General features: G+C 33.9%; 3 protein-coding genes across 3 annotated transcripts in view; all 3 read right to left on the bottom strand.

Moving 5' to 3' along the window:
• The window catches only part of LOC136269578 (E3 ubiquitin-protein ligase TRIM71-like), a 139,807-nt gene that overhangs the window by 40,486 nt on the left and 82,331 nt on the right, over positions 1-16,990 (bottom strand). The window lies entirely within an intron of this gene.
• LOC109620061 (E3 ubiquitin-protein ligase TRIM71-like) overlaps positions 1-16,990 on the bottom strand; it is a 130,465-nt gene that overhangs the window by 65,879 nt on the left and 47,596 nt on the right. The window lies entirely within an intron of this gene.
• LOC136271272 (mitogen-activated protein kinase kinase kinase 4-like) lies at positions 1,047-12,343 on the bottom strand. Its single transcript, XM_066070933.1, has 13 exons — positions 12,234-12,343; positions 9,805-11,587; positions 8,675-8,950; positions 8,144-8,293; positions 7,457-7,614; positions 6,847-7,053; positions 5,649-5,748; positions 4,132-4,215; positions 3,649-3,927; positions 2,480-2,629; positions 1,943-2,104; positions 1,216-1,349; positions 1,047-1,128 (listed from the first exon to the last, which is right to left on the bottom strand). The coding sequence occupies exons 1-13, from the start codon at positions 12,320-12,322 to the stop codon at positions 1,047-1,049; spliced, it is 3,654 nt and encodes a 1,217-aa protein (XP_065927005.1). The 5' UTR covers positions 12,323-12,343.

Here is a 16,990-nt window from a genome sequence, read left to right as displayed (position 1 = left end):
CGCACGGGGTCCGACGAACAAGAAATTATATTGGTGTGGCCTAAACAAAAAAAAAAGGTACCAGTATGACTGTGACATCACTTGTATATGTGTACATTTACCAGTAGGTCTTACCATGTAGGTAATCAACGGCCAGTAGAATCTCCAAAGTGTACACTGGAATGTTGTGTTCAAGCTCGATCTCGTGACTAGCAACAACCTGATGACCCCTAACTAGTCTCTGAGGTGAGCCTGTCTCCTCTCTTTTAATCTATCGTCTGCTTTCTTCCGTCCATTTGCTTCTAATCTTCTGTCCCTTCAACTGTTAAAAAATACAATTGTTGAACTTTCCCTGTACCTGCTCAGAAGACCGCGAGGGATACCGCAAATAGGGCTGTCTGCCAGGGTCGACACTGGAAGAGTGTGGAATGAGGGACGTTCCTGTAAAATACACAGTACTAATTTCTAATTGACATCTGTTTAAGGGATGAATAAAATTTCTATCCAAGTTATACAATATTACAGAACTTTGGGATAGCTTATTTTTTATAAACCCCAAAGCAGTGATTCCAACAACTACTGACCTTGACTGTGGGTTGGACTGACAGGTGTCCGGTCGGCTGAACCGATCACATGACTGATACAGCTGTTGATGCTCTTCTTCAATTCCTATATAAACATCATCACTTTGTTAATAATCAGGATAATACCAATATTATATTATCAAATATCAAAAATGCAAAGTCATCAGCATTTATTGTGGCTCAATTTTTCTATGCTATGCATTTGATGGGCATAATTTTACATCCTCAAAGAATTGTCAACCACATTATTTATTCATTAATAAATTAAGAAAATAATGACCCCTTTTACTTGTAAATGATTGACAATACATGAGACTTGGCCCATATCAAAATTCAAATTCCACAGTATAAAGAATTAATTGATGCCCCATCTCAATATCTACATAATTATATATTTTATTAATAAGTGAGATGATACTTAACAGCCAAGTAATAATTACTTTTCTACATATGGGCTTTTTGAAACTTTACTCCAATACTTGCCTAATATTCTTCATCTGTCAAGCAAGCCAGAACCTTAGGATCACATGCAACAATGAGAAAGTCAAATCCTTGACTAGCCCACCTAAATAGTAAAAGATAGATTATATTCTAAAATGCCTTGTTGATATGTAATTTTGTATCCAATATTGATTTGTTGTTCTGAACTTACTTGGGTCTCATGCCTCTTCCTTTCTCACATTTCTCTGTGACAAAGGCCATCCACTCTTTGGCAAAGTTAACGAGTCGTTTGCTCAGCCTCTGTTTGGTGTCGCCTGAGACCAGGCGAGTCACCTCTCTAAGATACTGCAATAAACATGTTACAATTATGTACCATACATGCATAAACACAAAACTTAGATGTTTTTTAAAAGACACAGAATAGCAAATGCCAAGTAAAATGTGTCACTCATCCAAAATACATCTATTGTACTTGCACACTATGGCATCTATATAAAGTTACATAAATTCGAAAATTATTTAAATTTATAGAATTTTATTTTTAAAATAAAAAATCTTTCAATTTCAATTTCCCCCATCCTCTTCCTCAAATTCAGATTCATTATCAATCATATTATATACAAATAATTATCTACCGTATCAATCATTAGGTACAACGTAAAATATACCAATATACTAGAGATAGAGAAAAGGGACACAAATTAAATTGCAATCAATAAATGAAACTTTAACCAAACAGCCATTGAATTAACTGAATCCTAATTCTAATTAATAAAAATTAATCAGGGTTAACATTGTTAAAGTCAATCTATGGTAAAAATTTATTAACTTAAACAAGAAACAAAATAGAAAATAAATAACACCTTTAAGATATTGAATAAAATGTTGCTATTTTCCAAAGGAAAAAAAATCAGGGCAAGGGTTAAAAAGGTATTCACCTCAAACCCAAAGTTGTATCCCTTGAGCATGGTTTCTCTGTAGAGATTCAAAAGATGGTTTCTCTCGTTGTCGTCAAAGTTTGCCATTTCTTCACAGTAAAACTTTTCGTCCACCGATTTGATGGCTTGGACCACTCTCTCCTGAAGTTCCATGGCAGAGCTCTATTACAATAATAAATAATTTAATTTTGGTTGTAACTTGCTGCATGTATTCGATTGCCTTATCAAATTAAATGATGTCTATATTGTATAACATAACTTGTGTATTAAATGTATTGATCTGCTTAAACATTGTGCTCAGATTCAAAGTCATTTTTTAAATATTGACCAAATTAGTGACCAAATTAAATAAAAAGAAATAAATTTAATTTCTGGCTACCAGTACATGTAACTATATTATACATGTACTCATAAAAGTAAATTATTGTCTCTTTTATTTCAGGTAGATCAGCAAAGATAATCTAATTAATACAAGTTTTAAACTTATTTCCGTAAACAGGAAATTAATCAACAGTATCAGAGAACACCAGTTATTACCTTCAGCTCTGTCAAGGATTCGGCAATGGCTTGATGACAAGATGTCTGCTCATTCACAAGTTGCACCGTTTTCCCCATCAAGGATTCAAACTCCTTTCTCTGGGCGCTGAGCTGAGAGGAATGAATAACAACCAGCAGTAGGCCTTCTACCTACAAATGAACAAAACAATTAAACAAACCATGAACTTCAAAACAACAAGCAATCTCAATCATATCATTTCTATCAACCTTTATACAGTAAAACTCGGTTATAGCGAAGTCCTATGGACCAGAGGATTTACTTCTTTATATCCATAATTCGTTATATCTGTATAACTAATTCGTAATAAATTTCAAATAATAACTATAGCTAATTCACTAATATATAACATATGTTTTCTTTCACAAGACACATCCAATTTTTACTAATTGAGGCTTAGAATAAAAATATATTACTTTGATACCTATAATGATTGTGAGTCGAAAAATTTATATGAAAATAAATTTATTCAAACTATTATGTAAAATATAAGTATTGCAAACTTTATTAAACTGAAGGAAATTCATTATAAAAATGTTAAATTTCGTTATTATTAACTTCTACGGGACTCAAAATCAGTTCGCTATATCCGTACATTTTTTATATCCAAATTTGTTATCGCCGTAAAATTTTGCAAAGGTTTGTTAAGAATTTTACCGGAACTCCAAAAACCTTCGCTATATCCGAGAATGCGTTATATCCGTGTTCGTACTAAACGAGTTTTACTGTATTACTATTCAAAGTGTCCAGCCACCAGATTCATCTTAAATATTTAGGTATGATTTTCAAAGCTATAAACTATTATTTAGTAAAAAAGTATTTTAACTATCTTAGCTTTAAAATATGAATATTTCTGTATATCTTTATACAGAGATCTTCTTTTTCCGGAGATAAATATAGTCTATAAATGCCCATGATCATCCAGCCCTCTTAATCAAAACACAAAAAAGACATTTAATTTTCAAAGTACAAATTTTTTTTTATTATAATAGTTCAATCAATTCAAATGTGGCCATTTTTGTAGTATTTAAATTCATATAATTTTTCTCATATTAATAAGTGTAAATTACACCTGCTGGTAAATGCTTACTGTACATTATGATAGAGGTACCTGAATATTTTACATAACAGTTGAGAGTATAAATGGTACCTGTATGTGAGACAATGCAATGGCCGTTTCAGCTGTTGGGTCCACTTTGACGATTTGACCGAACCAGCAGGGGCAGTCCTTCACACTCCCCTGCCCACCCTGACAACACACCATCAGTAGGTAGCCGTCCTCTTTGAGCGTACCCAGGTCTTGTATTGAGGCGCTTAAGTCTTCTCGTCCGCAAGTCACATTTAACAGTTGCAAGATGAGGCGTCGGTTGTCAGCGATTCTGGACGGGATGAACATCAGATATCCTGGGTCATTGGTCGAGAAGTTGACCTTAAAGAAAAAACAAATATTTTGCTTTTTCTTCACTGAAAGAAATTTCCAAATTACTGCAGAAGATACTTGTCTGAAATAATATATACAATCCCAATCAAAGAATCCATTGATAAAATGCTCAAGGTCACCTTCTGTTATAAAGTATAAAGAAAATGGCCTAGATTTCACTGCTTGGAGCTACAGACACAATCACACACTTACCATCACAAAATTAGTTGTTTTTAGTTTAGCTAAAAGCTCAACTGTGGTCACTGCGATGTTAAAGTCAGCGGCTATTTCCAGATCCTTCAATAACAAAAAAAAAACTTCTCATTAGAGCACAACATCATTCACTCGGGCAAAATTTGGCATATTATTTTCATATGCATGATCTGAGTTGTAGGAATTATGTTTCAAACATGTCAAATAAATTCACTTAAGGTATCGGATGTACAATTGAGCCTGAGAGCTCGGGATTTTCTAGGATGAGCTCGGTAGATTACAGAGCTTGAAATAAATTTTCAAAAAGTCGCACCATTATTTATTTAACATAATAAACAATAAAGAATTAACAATTGATGCATTAAGTCGAGCAATATTTTTTTTCATAATTTTAAAACGAGTTATTTTAACTTTCCCCCCTTACACTGATTGTGACTTGTAGCAGCTTTACGTCATTTGCCGTTGTATGACGTTATTTTTTCCCCCCGGAGCTCTTGCAATAGCGTGAAGAAAAAAAACCCTAATTTATAGAGTAAAGTTTGCAGTGCACAAGTCGCGTATTTCGTCGAAAAATACTGAGTAAGTCGTTTTAATTATGATTTTGTAGATATTGTGACTGTGCATAACTTGAATTGGGATAATCTGGTAATTGTATGGCCCTATTCAATTTGTTCAATTTTTTGTATACCTAATTTCATTATACATGCAGAGTGTTTTGGACCTAACATTTGTATAACGGCATATTTGCTACTAACTATTTTTAATAAATTAAGTACCATGCATAATGGATTTCTTGGGTAAAATGCTTATACACATTTATTTTAATTACTGTGTTTAAACATCTCCTTGTTATTTTCCGTAAATCATGTAACCAAGAGTCAAATAATGAAATTTCTAATCATTGATTGTATTTTTTCATTGGGATTCCAAACAATTTTTTTCTCTTGCATTTCATTTTACATGTATGTGCATGAACGGTACATTTTTCACTCTTTTTCAAATCGCTGGATTTTATATCATTCAAATAATACTATTAGATACCGATTCCGACTGATTTAAAGTCAATTTGTTTCACTTTGCTGTTTACAGAAATCAAATACTCAAAATTTGATTGACAAGTTCAGCCAGATTTCCCATGTCCGATGTTATGTGTGGTATGAGTACACAATCTTATCATGTAAAAAATGCATGCTTATTACAACATCACAGAGTCATTTATGGTTGATTCATATTTTGGTATTTGAGCATTGAATCATTATTTTTTGAAAAATCAGGTCTCATAACTGCAATGGTGTGCGCATACAAAATTGAATAACTCGCGCTGGCTATCATTTTTTGGTCAATTGTACATCTGATACCTTTAGATCTTGCAAGTCTTATGTTGAATCATAAATCTGTAAAATACATCATGTACATGTACATGCCAGTTTTAAAATTTAGCTTACTTTAGAAAATCTCCACATTACGTCTTTCACTTTAATCTAGAAGATTCAAATTCTAGAATAAAGTAAGGATACCTTTCGCAGTGCTTTTGCAAATCCTAATGCTTTTGAAGCCCTTTCTCTTGCTTCATTGAAGAGTTTTTTGCAATTTCTTGATGTCTGTTGAAACAGATGCCTGTAAAATCAATACATTATCATTAACACACAGATGTAACAAACATAATTTGAAAGGCATCTTGAATAACAGAATTTCAATACAATGATACCGTATATCCAGTAATTTTTGAGATGGTCTAATTTTCAATTTTTTCACAATCTCTTTTAAATTGAAAACTTTTGAATTTTCTGACATGCAAACAAAATCAAATATGTCGATGAGTATAAGATTGTTTGTTGAACATCATATAATTTTGATAAAAGTTGCCACATTTATTCTTATACATTGTATTATTTTGCCATCTTAAAAAATTTTTCGCCTGAAAAACTTATAGATTAATTTTTTTTATTTTTTTTTTTTGGGGGGGGGGGTGGAAGGGAGAGTATGATTTCATTTTTTAAATTAATGAATTTCTGTGTCCATGGTATAGAATGCTTCTAAAATGCTTCTACTTTTACTGTTCCCAGACAAATAACATAGTGAAATATACTATAGTTTTAAATGATTTTCGACGAAATGTTGTTGTTGATTTGATTAATAGAGATATGTAAAGCCTGCACTTGAGACACATATCGAATAGAGATATAAAGCCTGCATATGAGATAAATATCATACAGAGATATAAAGCCTGCATATGAGATAAATATCATACAGAGATATAAAGCCTGCATATGAGATAAATATCATTAAGAGATATTAAGTCTGCACATGAGACAAATATCATAGAGATATGTAAAGTCTGCACTTGAGACGCATATCCTAGAGAGATATAATGCCTGCATATGAGACAAATATCATTAAGAAGCCTGCATATGAGACAAATATCATACAGAGATATAAAGCCTGCATATGAGATAAATATCATTAAGAAGCCTGCATATGAGACAAATATCATACAGAGATATAAAGCCTGCATATGAGACAAAAATCATACAGAGATATAAAGCTTGCATATGATATAAATATCATTAAGAGATATAAAGTCTGCATATGAGACAATAACCATAAAGAGATACAAAGCCTACACATGAAACAAATACTATAGAGAGGTATAAAATGCTATTAGATTCACCATCATGAGACAAATATCGTATATATATTGCCTGCACTTCTGACCTGATATCCTGGATCACCATCTTCTGTTGATCCTGCACTTCATCATTGGTGTCGCTGTCGTTGTTGTTGTTAGTGTCCTTCTCCCCTGGGTCTGATCTATCCACGCTGTCATCGTTGATCGTTAAGTTGTACAGGCTTGTTGAGAAATCATCAATTCCGCTCTCCAAAAAGTCCGCAATAGAATTCAGCAGACTACTGGCCAGTGAGCTGAAAGCACATGTAAAATCCATGTCACTAAAGTGATTTAAAAAAACATTGAGCTGTCTTCTCCTTCACCCTTCAAAATCACACCTTTGTAAAAATTTAAACCTAAATTGGCTGTTTTAGAATATCATTATGAAGTCTGTAGCCAGTACATGTACTGTATTTAGGTGAATATTCGCCCCTGTTTCATTTCGCACCTTTCACGTTTGTTGTCAGTGGAAAAATTTAAGACTGGATTAATCTGAATATCTCATATTGGCTCTCTCTAAACACAACTTTGTCTGGAAGACTCCAAAATGGGGCAAAACTGATTGCATGTGGAGAAGGGTGAAAATTACGAGAGCAAAAATAACTCTGTAATACAGGGATGGAGTGTATACAGGGCCTGTATACAACATTCTAATACCTGAATCGTTTGCCTGCTTCTGCCTCCCCTCCAATAACATGGGGACATATCTGCTTGGTGAAGAGCCATTCTGACTCCAGGACATTTTTCAGACTGAGAGATGCCTCAGGGAGACTCTGGAGAGCCAACATCCAGCTCTGTAGGTATGTGAAATACACCTGCAGCAAGTACAAATACAAAGAGTTTATGCCTGTAATCAAATCTCCTAAATCTATGAGTTGTGATGTTGGGGAATACAAAAAGACTTCGATACTTAACACAGACTCTGTAATACTTCTTAGCAAGGATAAAAACCAACATCTAACTTCTTCTGAGACTTTAAATTAAGTCTAACACCTTGTGAGGCTTTAACTTAAGTCTAACATCTTGCAAGACTTTAACTTAGTCTAGCATCTTGCGAGACATTTACTTATGTGTAATATCTTGCGAGACTATAACTTAGGTCTGACATATTGCAGTATATAAACTTGAATCTAACTTCTTGTGGAACATAATTTATGTCCAACATCTTGTGCAATGCTCCGAGTTACACTTATAAAAGATGATTGCTGGCCGGGATTTACTCTGTCACAAATATGCAAAATACTCATAATTTCTGGTTGCAAATCATTTTATTCGCAACTTGGACCACTGATCTTGTAGGACATAAATTTACGTGTTACATCTTGTGGGTCTTGTTAAACTTACTTCTAACATCTGGCGGACATCGTTGTCAAACTCTTCCAGATCTTTCATTGTGTTGGTGTCCCCTTCTGATGTTACCTCGTCCACCATGGTCTGGAAATACTGCTTGACTATCACCGCTCCCCTCAAAACCTCTTTGCATTCTCTCAAAAGCTAACATAGAACAATAAATCTCAAAGAGTACAGTATGCACAAAGCATGGGTTTACTAGTACATTTCAGAATCCATGTGGTAATTATTGTAATTATTATGAATATTAATTTGTATTGGTAATAAGCAATGAATGGTTGGTCCTTCCGTAACCAAACAAAGATGGTTTCATGAAGACTATGACTATAAACAGGTTCTATACATAGTGTTAAAAAGATGTTTAATTTCTTCTATAAATAATCCTGGTTTTTAGACTCTGAATGTGTTGCTAGATAAGATAATGCAAAATGGAGGCCTCTAATTCCATTTCAAAAGCAAGAGGAACAAACAGTATTGCCCATTATACCAGACATGTAGCCATTAACATGAAATTTGAAAACATACCGGTCTTATGCTGAGAAACGAGGGGTCGATAACAGGTCTCTGCTCCAGGCGAAGCCGCAAGGCTTCATGAATGACTTCCAAAAACACATGCAGTAGGAATAGGTAGCTGGACTGGAATGAAGGCAAGCCCATCTGGATGAACTGTTCGCACCAAGCTCCGAAATCTGTGAGGCTGGAACTTCGGTGGAAATTGATGGATGTGGAGCTAGCGTCGGCGTAGTGGAGATCCAAGGAGGGTGAGGATGAGAGCTGGACTGTGCCATCTACCTCTGGTGACTACAATCACAAATCAAAAGTACTGAAAATCCTGAAATTTGTCGGCAAAGAAGTACAATTGAATGAACTGTGGCAAATAAAATTGAATAATTTGATTTAAAAAAACCTGCAAAATCAAAAGTGCAAGTGAGCAAAAATATATAACTTGTACAAAAAATTAATATACAATAATCACAGTGAACAAAAAGTGAAATCTTATTCATTTATTTCTTTTATAATTATATTAATGAATAAAACCTAAAATTTAGATCAGACACTGACATAACATCTGAAGTGCTAGACGTGAACAATTAAGAGATGTATAGCAGTACATATACAGTATGACCAGACCCAACCTATCAGAAAGCAGACTCCAACCAAACCCCCATTCTGCTCCCTGTGTTCTCTCAGGGTCTGCTTAGGGTTTGCTATGGCGGACCCAGAGCTGACTCCAAGCAGACCCCATGCTAACCCAGAGCAAACATCGAAAGCAGACTCCGATTTCAGAAGCAGACCCTTAAATTGCTACTGAAATATGACCAAAAGTCTCTACTTGATTGTGTATTTGGAATATATTAGGTGCGGGTTTACAGGTTGTAAGAAAAAAGATTAATCAGCTTTTGTGCATAAAGCCAACCCCAAGAACCGACCCCGAGTAAACCCATAACAGACCCTGATCAGACCTGAGATCAGATGCATTTTTTTTTTAAAATGCAGACCAAGGCCAGAACAGGGGTCAGCTTTTACGGACTGCTTTGGTGTTAAGTTGTGTCTAGTCGATACTGTAATACAAATAAACATGATAAACATCCTAATCTAATGCATTAAAACTGCAAATTTCTTTAAAACTACTGCAAATGTTAAAACTTGTTTACCTGCATTTCTAACTGAGGGAGAGTCTTTGGTCTCTGTAAAGCTTCTCTTGCTCTCTGTAACGTTCTGTCCAAGAGCTCTTTGAACCTCAACAACATTTTATTCATGCCCATTCGCTTTAATGTCTTGTCTACATACTTTCTAAACAACAGTTTGGCTGAAGTGTGATGCAGCTCATCAAGGCTGGCTTCACTGGAGGCTCGAGAGAGACTACCGAGGGAGTAGGTCGAGGACAACTTGGATCCTCTCGAAGGAATCTCAGAGGAGTCCGGACTACTGATCTTTGATGCCCTTGAAGGATGGAGTGTAAACGTTACACGCTTAGCATTGTCTGTCTGTGCACCTAAACATTCTGGTGATGGAATTTCAACTTCGTCTTCGCTATTTCCACTGACAGATTCTTGAATTTTAGGAATATCTACTCTATTTAAACCTGTAAAATCAAATTCCTCCGATGATCGGGGACTTTCTATAACTGGCCAGTCTAAATCTGATGCGTGTTGTGCACCAAGTACTAGTCCTAATTTTTTTATTTTGTGGCACAGATCTTTGGTAATACTTTGCCAAAGATAAAGTGATTTCACTCTTTGAGTAAATTGTTCATTTTTATACATTTCATATTCTTTTGCAAAGGACCTTGATGTTGGAAACAGTTTCTCACAAGAATCTAGTTTGTCCAGCAATTCTTGGACGTATTTCAAAGCTTCCCTCTGTTGAGCGACAGTTTCACTTGAAAGAGTGAATGAATATGCAGTCCCTTCGTTCTGCCGATTAGCATAGGAATCTTCTTCACTCTTGCTGTCATTAAGTTCTACTGAACATTCAAACCTAAAATTCAGTATCTCTTCAATCACACCTGGAATTTTTGCTCTCTCATTTTGTAGAAATTCCTCCTGTTCAAGCTGATTCTGAAATCCATTTTTTTCCATCTGAAGTTCCAGCCACAGGTAATCCTTGTAACGTTCTTGCCACAATTCCTGCTCTGAACTGATCTGCCTTCTGTAACTCATTTTTTCTTTCACTCCCTTTGCGTCTTTCTCTTTTTTGGAATTTGAGCCCATATTAAGCAGCGTTGAGAATATCTTGAAAAAATCCACTCTCTCTTTGGGCACTTCCACATTTACCACAGACTGCCTCCTGTGTTCACTCCTTCCAACAGACCAGCTTGAGCTCAGAGACTGTCCCATCATGGAGAGGGGATGAGATTTCAAATTAAACGATGTGAATCTGCCGGAACTATCCACTGGCAATTTACTGCCGAAATTAAAGGAAGAAAATCTTCCAGAGGTGTCAAATTTTGCGGCCGCCTGAGGCACAGGAACATCCACTGTAGATGTGTCTATGGCAGCTAAATCGCTAGAACTTCTTTTCGCCAAGCGCTCATGAGCAATTGTTTTAGTCATGCTTTTCTTTCTCATTTCTCGTCGATCCATGCTTCTCTTATCTTTATCGTCTGCAAAATCCTTGTCTAAATTGTCATCAGAGTCTATATGTCCAAGTTTGCAAAATAAAGGGTCATTTGCATACCTTTCTTTTATAACCGCATTTCGATGGGACTTCTTGGAGGCCTTCTTCAGTTCTGTGAATTGTTTATAGGATGATTTTTGAATGTTTGTCTGGTGTTTTTTCTTGTCTCTTTTTACTCCACGCATATAAGTTGGTGGGGTGACACCATACAAGTTTCCTGTTGACATTTCTTCCATAGAATTACATTGGTAATCACTCTCTTCTTCACTTCCACTACAATCTGCATCATGATGACCTTGTCTTTGAGGAGAATGTCCACTGAGAAAAAAAAAATAAAACTGACAAAATTAAATTTCACTTCACACTTCATAAATATGGCATTAATATGTCATAACCATAGAAAAACACAAAATAAATCATTCATAACACTGTTTAAATAATGCAACAAATCTCTCTCTCTCTCTCTCTCTCTCTCAGACTAGGAATTTTTTATCATGTTTATCATTATTGCACCTTACATGTAATTTGGCATATGTAACTCCAAGGATTGATGAACCAACAAAAACACCCTGCATCAAACATTAAAGTCTTATTTCAATTTCATCAAACACTGTTCTAACCAGGTCGACAACGCACTAATCATGCTAATGTCTTACCACCCCCCTCCCCTTTCCAAGCCCTTTTTTTATCAACACTAACCTTGAACCCATTTACACAGAATCACTTTTTGAAACACTGTCTTACAGCTCTTTCAAATGTAAATAATTTCCAACAGATAGCTAAGTGTTTATTTTGTGTATTCTAAGACTCAATGATACAATGTTTGTATCACCTAGTCGTCCAAGATAACATGTACGACGTTCACGACACTGCTTGCTTGCAGCATTAATGCAGGTCGGATGCATTGTTTCAGCACGATTATTTTGATTATGCAAAATATCTAAGTTACAATAAGCTAATCTACCTGATGAAATTGTCTGGATCTTCCGCCAGTGGGTTAAAATCTTCGGTTGGCGTTGTCGACAAGGGAGTTTTTAATTCCCCGTCCGCCATGTCAAGTTTCGATAACTCCTGTTCGGTGAGCATGGTCAGAGTTATCCTTCTTTAAATTTCTACCCAAATGAAATCTGAATGTATTACATGTAGTTAATTAATCTTTTAATATGTAACTTATTGTTATCATTATTGTTTGGTAATTTTAAGAACAAATGCTAATCTATTTTATAATATGAAGACTTTTTTTAAATTTATCTGATATCTTGAACCTTTAAATATAGATCGAATGTCGTTTTATTTTAATTTTGTACAAATTGAAGGTATATATCAATCAATTTAAAATCTTTATAACAAAAATATCACAATATCGGTATGACATCTTTTTATAATAGAGAAATTAAACTATCATCAAACGTCAAAATATGATAACAAAAAAACTAAGTAATTTTTTTTTTTTTATATCAGAAACATTTTTATGTCAAGAATTGCGATTTTTCCCCCTTTTTTTCCATGACCCTATGTTCTGAGAAAATCTTTTTTTTTATTGAAATTTACTCTACATTTTGGGTTAAAAAAAAACTGCAACTTATAATCAAATTTAAAGCAAGTCAGAGGGGAGGGCAGGAAGGTAGGGGGCTTTCAAACTTATGTTATAGTCGGTATATTTTAAATCATATAATTCAAATGTACAATTGCATGATTGTACATTTATGAATATTTATAACTTTATTTTAATAAATTATTAACCTAAAAAGCTATGTGCCAATTAATATTGACCAGCAATATAATGTATGTATTGCAAATTTATATTACAGAATACCGGTATATTTATACCAAAGGACCCCCGTTATACTTATATCGTCATTATTTTTATCAATTTTTTTTTCATTTTTATTTTATTTTACTTATTTATTTTCATATTTTTATATAGTTACATTTTATCGTTGGTTTGTCGTATACACTTATAGGGTCAAATGTTTGACTACGTACGCCACTGTCATCACTAGCAAACCAAGGACTGATTCACTAGCCTCAGTGGATTGCTGGATGTAGATAAATATACGCAGCTGCTGATGACATCAAAGGTTTAGAACCGCCTATTGTTAACTTGATCTTTTTTTATATAAAGAAGTTAGTATAAGTAAACATGTAATCGTTCAAAAAGGCTAGTTGGTCAACAGGTTCACCATCAGATCTACCTATGAATTTAGATAAGATTTGTTAAGCTATAATTAAGCTATTACTCAGAAAAGAAAAAAATAATATATATCACCCCTTTTATATAGAGCTCTTCTTCTAAAGGAGAGAAAAACCGTCTAAAAATGGCAACGACCATCGAGCTCTCTTAATTGTTGAGCTGTAATTGTAAATAAATTGTCATAGAGAGAGAGAGAGAGAGAGAGAGTTTCGTGTGAACAAAAGATCGAATGGATTATGAATTTTCCGCAATCCGAAAATGGTCGCGAACAAAGGAAAAAGTATATGAATACTAGCGAGAAAAGTCATAAGAATGCAATGTGCACATGAATACTGGTTATGAATGTTCTACATAGCTATACACTCAGAAATATATCTTAATTATTTAAAAAAAAAAAACCATGATATTCCTCGTGCACATGGGATGATGCGCTCCCTCTTTTGATAAGTTGTTTAAACTAACGTACATGCATTCTATATTTAGAGGTCGCGTCGTCGATGTGAGGATCACGTGACCTGGTGTACACATTGAACGTACATGCAGATTTACTTCAAGAAAACGCCTGTTTCGATTTTGTTTTGTTTGCTTTTATTTTCTTGTATTAAATTGAGGGAACTCTCCATTTTACCCACAATGCATACATACTTATCATACAACTTGTAAATGCCTAAATGACGTGACAACCACTTCTCCAAGTACAAGGGTAAACAAGAAATCATATTGACGCAAGCGTCAAAAGGGCCGCAAAAAATATAATTGTTGTATGAATCATTGGTTGTTTACATAAACACACACCACAAAGAAGAAAATAAGAGTTGGTTGTACTAATTTTAATGGTAAATTTTAATATACTTTCAGCAACTTGTTTTGAAGTTTAACATTTTACTATTATCATAAAGAATCGAGTTCGTTACTGTTTATATGATTTCAAGGGACCACGTGATAAAATAGAAATGTATTAGTTCAAATTTTCCAATCAATTCAAATTTTCATTTCTGTCATATTTTTGCGTAACTAATTGATAGGATGTCATTTCATGATATTTCTACCACATTTTACATGGAAATATAATATATATACACAACAAGTCATTTTACTTGACACGGCACATAGAAATTCAAATATATCATTTATATAAAATTTAATGACATTCAGGTCTTTAGTATTTCAGGTCGTTAGTATGTCCCGCATACCGATCCCAATGCATTGTTTTGAAAAGAATGAAGAACTCTGAAATTTTCCGAATAGATTATAGTCTCGATAAAAACGCGCCAAACACGACAATTCACAAAGTATGACCTATTTTTCATTTACGAGTAAAACACAAAATGTGTATGATTTTTTTTAAAAATGCATAACACATATTTCTACATGCAAATTTACTTTTAATTCATAAAAAATAAGCATAATATTAATTCTATTAAAAAAGAACTATCCCGCAGAAACGCAGTAACAATATCTAAATGTATATCAAATAACGGACCGCCTTCCGGCGGCCCGTAATAAGCTTGAAAAAAAAATTGAAAAATTCATGATTGTGTTTCCTTGAAGCTACAAGTCTTCACTATATATATACATGTATGTGGGAAGGTGGTACAGTATTCAGTATATTCATACGCGGATCTAGAGGGAATCGGGTTGGGAGAGGGGGATCCCACCTCCGACAATTAATAAAATTACCCCCCCCTCCCCTACTACCCCCTGGAAAAGTTTCTAGATCTGCGCAATAAAAATTTGGCAGCCACACATAGTCACGGATTTTCTTCATACTTTTCAGTTTGAATAAAAAACTAACACAATTGCTTTGATGTTATGTGTTCCCGTTGCCATGGTAACAGAGGGTAAAGATTTAAAATGGCATTTTATGCTTATTTTTATGCCATTGTGAGTAATGGCAACATTTTGGGGTTTCCAGGGTAGAATTTATTATGAAGAAGTTTGTCATTTTTCAATAGAAAAAACCCACATATTTTATAAACGCATGTTTTATAAGTATTTCCATGGTAACTAAACAAAAATTTCAAATTATGATTTCTTCTTTACATTTGAATTTAAAATACAAATCTTGCATTTTTGTGCACACTATTAATATGATTGTGAAATTAAGAATTTATAAATCAATTTTGAGAACCGTTGCTATGGCAACAAGCAGAAAAATAATGTTAATTCTCATATTTCGAGGCAATTTTGAATAGGTATTATTCACATATCAATATAAATATTTGATATCTTTGGTGAGGAAAAATCAAGTATATGACCTGACCTTTGAAGCAACTAGAATAAAATCTGAAATTTGCTGATAGCTTTTTCCATGCAACTTTACATTTCATAGCAACAACACTTAGATCTATGTTGCAGAACAAAGCTATCTGTGGTATATAAAGAAAAATAGGGCTTATCTATACAACTTCCAATAAAAACAATTGCCAAAAATCTGTAAAATCAGGAAATTACAGCATATCAAAATCACTTTCAAATTTCCATTTTTTTTCACATTTCTTTGCCATGTTCCTATAGCAATGGGTGTCAATGTTCATAAATAAAACGGACATATTGCATGGTCACTAATAGGTATGTAAAATTTATTAGTTTCTTTATTCTGCTTAATAAAAAGCGTAAAAAAAAAATTCATTTTTTCAACGGTTGCCATTGGTAGTAGGCCTATTTAAAAAGTACTGGTTTCTCCATCGATTGTCTTCCATAAAAAAAATTGAAAATAGGAATAAATGTTGTTTTATGTGTTTGATAGTTGATATTATTAGGCAAAACCTTCTAATATGGCTTCAAAGATGTAAGTTTTGCTATTTACCATCCTTAACCTCAGTTACCATGACAACAGTTAACCTCAGAAACCAACATTTAGTGTCTTTTAATAGCGTTTTAACCTAGGTGTGTCTATGTATGAAATATAAAGAAAATTAGTGGCTACGCATAGCCAGACCTTTACATAATATTTTTTTACTCTTGAATAGAATTGCTAAAATTAACATTTGAAATGGAGAGAGAGAGAGAGAGAGAGAGAGAGAGAGAGAGACAGAGAGACAGAGAGACAGAGAAAGAGAGAGAGAAACAAAAGAGAGAGAAAGAACAAGAGAAAGATGTTAATTCAGAATCTGTTCTCAGTCATTCTTTTTAAAGTATTTTTAGTATGTGTGTAATGCATGCATTATTGTCCATGTATTTAATTTCCTTGAAATTTAGTTTTCGAAACAACCTTATAAACTTTAAAATATCAATAATAATGTATGGTTTGGAGTTCGACCCCCCACCCCTTTTAGGAAATTAAAACTTATTCAATATATATAACAATTACCAAAAATAGACTTTGGACCTTCCCTGGAAAAAATTACTCTTTGAATCCCCATGGTAAAAATCCCTACAAATAAATGTAAATGTTGAAGATTAAATATTTTATTTCCGCTTTAGCTCTTGTTCCTGATATCAAAGGTCCATAACTCTTATGCTGAGTTGACATATTTAAGAGGGCTTGATGGTCATGACCATGTTTATACTGTATTGGTCTCCTT

The sequence above is a fragment of the Magallana gigas genome, chromosome 9, assembly GCF_963853765.1.
Source record: "Magallana gigas chromosome 9, xbMagGiga1.1, whole genome shotgun sequence".
Classification (NCBI taxonomy): Eukaryota; Metazoa; Mollusca; class Bivalvia; order Ostreida; family Ostreidae; genus Magallana; species Magallana gigas.
The sequence above is the reverse complement of the archived record's forward strand: the minus strand, read 5'-3'. Positions and strand labels throughout refer to the sequence as shown.